The sequence below is a fragment of the Cyprinodon variegatus genome, unplaced genomic scaffold (genome assembly GCF_000732505.1).
Source record: "Cyprinodon variegatus isolate N-32 unplaced genomic scaffold, C_variegatus-1.0 Scaffold478, whole genome shotgun sequence".
Classification (NCBI taxonomy): domain Eukaryota; kingdom Metazoa; phylum Chordata; class Actinopteri; order Cyprinodontiformes; family Cyprinodontidae; genus Cyprinodon; species Cyprinodon variegatus.
In genome coordinates, this window is record NW_015150931.1 from 585,705 (window position 1) to 591,226 (window position 5,522).

General features: G+C 37.0%; 1 protein-coding gene across 1 annotated transcript in view; it reads right to left on the bottom strand.

The window, feature by feature from the left end:
- Positions 1-3,776: 3,776 nt before the first annotated feature.
- rad50 (RAD50 homolog, double strand break repair protein) overlaps positions 3,777-5,522 on the bottom strand; it is a 38,848-nt gene continuing 37,102 nt past the window's right edge. Inside the window, exon 27 of the mRNA XM_015389863.1 lies at positions 3,777-4,505. Coding sequence (XP_015245349.1) covers positions 4,240-4,505 — 266 coding nt within the window. The 3' untranslated portion in view covers positions 3,777-4,239. The remainder of the gene's footprint in view (positions 4,506-5,522) is intronic.

A 5,522-nucleotide genomic window follows, 5' to 3' on the forward strand; every position in this document is an offset into this window, starting at 1 on the left:
CTGCTGCCATCAACACCTTTGTTGATAGATGTCGAAGCTTGGCCTTTTTTCAGTGTAGTCCTGTTTCTCTTACTGCGACTAACTGTATATGCTCTCTTTCATCCGCTGACATGGGATATGGCCCGGAGATCGTCTGCCTGGCTTTGTGTTTCCTGGACGGGGCCGCCTGTGGAGCTGGTTGACAGTTGCATTTTGTATGTCTGCTTCTGTCTCCTTGGCCGCTCACACTGATCCTGTTTATACTGGAGGTTTCTTCCTGTTAAAAAGGATATTTCCTTTCCACTGTCACTGCAAGCATGCTTAGAGTGAGGGATTGCCTTTAAGTCAGTGAGTTGATGCATTCAACTGGTTTTCCTTAGATAGAAAATTTTAATCAATCTGACGGTATGATCTAGTTGTATTGTCTCTGTAAAGTGCCTTGAGATGAAATGTGTTGAACTGGTGTTCATATAAAGAAACTGAATTGCATTTTTATTTAATCAATTTGGTACAGTAGCCTTTGTTTGCAATTACAGAGGTCAATGTTTCCAGTAGTTTTTCCACCAGGTTTGCACACACTGCAGGAGGGAGTTTGGCCCACTCCTCCACACAGATCTGCTCTAGATCAATCAAGTTTCCTGGCTGTCCCTCCCTCCAAAGATTATCTATTGGAGACTGGCTAGACCACGCCAAAACCTTGATATGCTTCTTACAGAGCCACTCTCTGATCATCCTGTCCTAAATACAGTACAGTCGCCCTGTCTCATGTGCAGAAAACACACCCAAAGCATGTGGTACCGCCACCATGCTTCACAGTAGAGATTGTGCTCATCATTCTTCTTCCTCCAAACATGTATAGTGGAATTATGACCAATTTTGGTCTCACCTGACAGCGTGACTCTCTTCCATGACTCCTCTGGATCGTCCAAATGGTCATTTGAAAAATGAAGACAAGGCTTGACATGTGCTGGTTTAAGCAGGGGAACCTCCAGTGCCAAGCATGGTTTCAAACCATGACATCTTTTACCATCAGTAACCATAGAAACTGTGGTCCCAGCTTCTTTCAGATCATTGACCAGCTCCTCCTGTGTAGCTCCGGGCTGGTTTCTCACCTTTATTAGGATCATTGAGACCCACTGAGGTGAGACCTTGTATGGATTGTTGTATGGGGTGGACAGGTCTTTATGCAGCTAACGCCCTTAAACAGGTTAATCCAATTTAGGAAAATAAATAAAAATGGAGGTGGACATTTTGAAGGCAGACTAACAGGTCTTTGAGGGTTAGAATTGTAGCTGATAGGTGTGCAAATAATTATTTGCATCTGTATTATACAAATAAACAGTTAAAACAAAAATCAATATGGTGATTTCTGGATTTGTTTTAGATTATGCACCTATGACAATTTCAGACCCCTCCATGATTTCTAAGTGTGAGAACTTGCAAAATAGCAGGGTGTTCAAATACTTATTTTCCTCACTGTATTTATAAATCAGTCACACAAACTCCAGTTTATGCAGAGAAAAATCTGAAATACTTTTTTTTTTTTTTGAAACACTGTATGAAGTGAATACAGAAACTATCATTACAATTACACTTAACTCTCAGTAGCGTCATGTTTTGAAGTAGCTTTTTCTCAGCAGAGAAAAAAATCCATCAGAGGTTTAAAATTGATGCTGGGTCAATGGTTAGGTCCTTCCAAACTTACTGAGCCAATTTGTGAAAAGAATGATGAACGCCATTTAGTATCTGAGGGGATGAACACTTTAGCAAGGCATTATTTGCATTAGAGAAGTAACCAAATTGATAGAAGCAACACATCTTTAGGATTTCCAAAGATCTAAATTCTTAATTAATAGTCTTTTTTAGAACTTTCTCTAATTGTTAAGTCACACGAGTGATATATTAAGTATACATTTATGAAAGATATCTTTGAAGCTGATTGATCCTGTCAGCAGTAAATTTTTTTTTTTTTATTTAACCTTTATTTAACCAGGAAGTCCCATTGAGATTCAGAATCTCTTTTCAAGAGAGACCTGGCCAAGGTAGCAGCCAAACCACAGGAAGTTCATACATATTTGCTTCCACAAATGCTTTTTGTTAAGTCATAGAGTATAACTGCAGATGCCCATGAGTTCAATAAGGTGATTCCAAAATATGGTAAAACATTTTTAAGCCACTGTGTCAAAGCAGAATATGTAACCCAATAATTTCATTGAAAAATATAAAGAAATCTCCAGGTACTTTACAAAGAAAACATTCCATTTCAAATTTGCTCAATTCAGTTTATTTCAATACACTTCAACAAATTAAATCAGAAGTACATAAGGTAAAATTCCATCTGATTATCATAAAATACAGGCAGATGAGCGGACTGTAAACACTAATTTATATAATATTTTCTCTTAAGATGTGATTTAAGATGAATTATTCAGAACTAAGAAATTCTGAGCAAGTTCAAGTCATTAGAAATAAAAGTTAATGTTCTCTAAAGCTCATTTCATTACCGTAAAAGAAAATGACAATAAATAGATATTACGTTAACTTAAATAAAAAATAAATAAGATGGAATATCTTAAAATAAAATCATATTTTAACTTAACATTCTACACAAAAGATGAACCACAGCGTTCAAATTTCTGTTCATCATATGATGCAAAAATACACATGCTTTTAGCACAATTTCAACTTTCAGAAAATGCAGATAAACCTCGTAGGATATCTCTAAAGATTTGTAGATGTAGCTCAGCAATTGCCAGGCAAGCAGGTGTTTCTCTTTTGGCTACATACTTTAAGGTTTTCCAGGAGAACAGGGATGGGCTTGGTAACAGAGGGTTTGGATGTCTTCACAAATTCCGTGCAGTTAACCTGAAAGAAAAGTAATCAAGTTAATTCAAGCTGATGTTGCTCAGTTGTCACTACTTTTTGGAGTCTTTTGCTAGAGAATCCATGCGGTTGCTAAGGCCAAAACACATAAACATCTTACATTCAATTTGTTGAGGACATGCTTCAGGATGTTCACGAGAGCCTCGTTGTCCTTGGAGTGTTCAAACTTCTCATGCTTGTGCAGAATACTGTGCACTTTGCAAAAGAACTCATCCTATAAGGAAAGTAATTCAATAGTATGTAAACATGTTATCTTTTTAAAAATCCTTTCAAAGATGTCAAAATATGCTTTAGGTGATGACAAAAAATTCTTCTAACCTTGCAACCAGCATCAACCAAATCAGACACGTCTTCCACAAAATATTCCTGTCACAAAATAAAACAAGTTCAGTTAAAAAGACTTGCCACATTTGTATTTATAATTAAACATTAAACTGCTGCATGAAAATTCAAAATTTAAAAGAGAAAACTCACATTTGCAAAGCTTTTGTTAAATTTCTGAACCCCGTCGATAACCCTTTTGAGGTCGAGTCTGAGGGCTTCAGCAGAAAGGTTTGGAGAAGGAGCTGATCCCACCAGCTGAGCCACAGCAGATAACAGCAGAAGTACAACCACCTCCATGATCACTTGTAAGCTGAGGACGTCTCAAGAAGGAGTCGCTGAAGTTCAGTTTTCGGCTTGTTCAACTCTAAGTTTGCAGTTGCTATAAAGTCTTGACTGAGAGCTCGATATTTATACAGGTTTTGTCCACGCCCCTTGTCAAGTTTCTCCATTGCAAAAAAACCTATGTTGTCGGCAGTGATTCTGAGATAAGTTGTGGTTTGACATCATAAAACCTTTTTCTCTGAATTTGAACACTTGTTAGCAGTTAAAATGAGAACCCTCAATTCAGATTGTGAAAGAACCACTGCAGCTTTAGGGTGTCTGAAGAGATTTATTGAAAGATCATTTAACTCTTGAAGATGAAACAAGGTATTTTAAACTATAGTTAGCAGATTTTTAAAGCAACTGGTATAAATTATGATTGAAACCTTCTTTTATAAAATCATTTTGTTTTAGAGTAGCTGAAATGCATCATGCAACTACAGTTAAGCCATTGATATTCAGGAAAATTTATCGCTTTCTGTTAGTTTTTTGGTGTTCATCTTTGAGGTTTATTCAAAACATTTTGAAAAAGATATTTTTTTCTTAGCTCATCTTTGTAGATAACAGTAACTTTCAGAACATTTAAATTGTTTACAGCATATTTTAAATTGGTAAATAACAGAAAAAGTGATGTCAGTCAGTATTCTCCAAGCTCTCTAATAACATAGCTGTGAATTTTATTAACCGCAATCAAAGTGTTGGTCTTTAAACTGTGCAAAGTCTCTTGTTCTCTCAATGGAGATATGATGAGAGGGTGGAGATGCTGCACGTGGTGATTTCCGAGTTTTGGTCCTGGTTCTTGCGGATTCGATAGAAGTGCTCAATATAGCTGGAGCGGCCCAGGAGTTCCACAAAGTCTTCATCGTGGGTGATGATAAGCAGCTGGAAGTTACGCTGACGAGAACGACTCTTGATGATTCTGACGGGCAAAGAGATAAAGTTTAGTAGAGCATCCGGAATAATGCCAGTTCCACAGCAATGCAACATTTCTAAATATGAAATTTATAGAGAAAAACAGTTAAAATATGCATTATCCACAAAGGCACTACCCTTAGTACTTATCAAGTCATACATGTTTGAAAATATTTTTATAATTGCAAAGTATTCTCTGATATGTCACAATTAGAACAGAACTGTATTGTTTACATGCTGACTTCTAGGGCTGAAGAGCATATAAAATCCTTACGGCCACGTCAGTGTGTGAAATTATAAACAGCAGTTAAAATGAAATGGGTGGGAATTACCGTTGTGTTTGAAGCAATAACATTGCTTGAAAATTTAGAGAAAGCATTAGAAACACTCCACGTTCATTTCCAAATCCATACAATAAAGAATTATCTAATTTGTTGCCACTTAAAGAGGCTCTTCAAAAAAGAGGAATGTCTATCTTTTCTTCTTTAAAAAATTTTTTTTCTTGTGCTTCACCTTTGTTGTATACAATTAATCTATAAATTTTAACCCAAGATTTCAGGACTGTGTTTTACTTTTCCCTAAGCGTTTATTCTTTATTCCCTTATAAAAAGCACCTTTTCATTTCAATTCAGTCTTTTTATATAGCGCAAATTCACAACACGTCATCTCAAGGCGCTTTACAGTTCACCAGTCAAATTGATTCAAAGTTTTCCATCTACGGAAAACCAGTTGATTGCATCGACTCATTGACTTGAATGCTTCACACTAAGCATGCTTGAAGTGACAGTGGAGAGGAAAAACTCCCTTTTAACAGGAAGAAAACTCCAGCAGAACCAGGCTAAGTGTGAGCGGCCATCTGTAAAAGGTGGCCCGGTCCAGGAAACACACAGCCAGGCAGATGAACTCGGAGTCAGCTCCCATTTCAGAGGATGAGTGGCAGTCAGACCAGCCAATCACAGTCATCCTAGTACATCAATTCTATTGAATGAACACAATGGAACTTGTCTAAAACCTGTCGGTCTGGAACAAAGATGCTGCTTTGCTAATTACAAGAAAGCTTTGGTGGATAGACAAGACATTGTGGTGATAAAACTAGTTGAGTG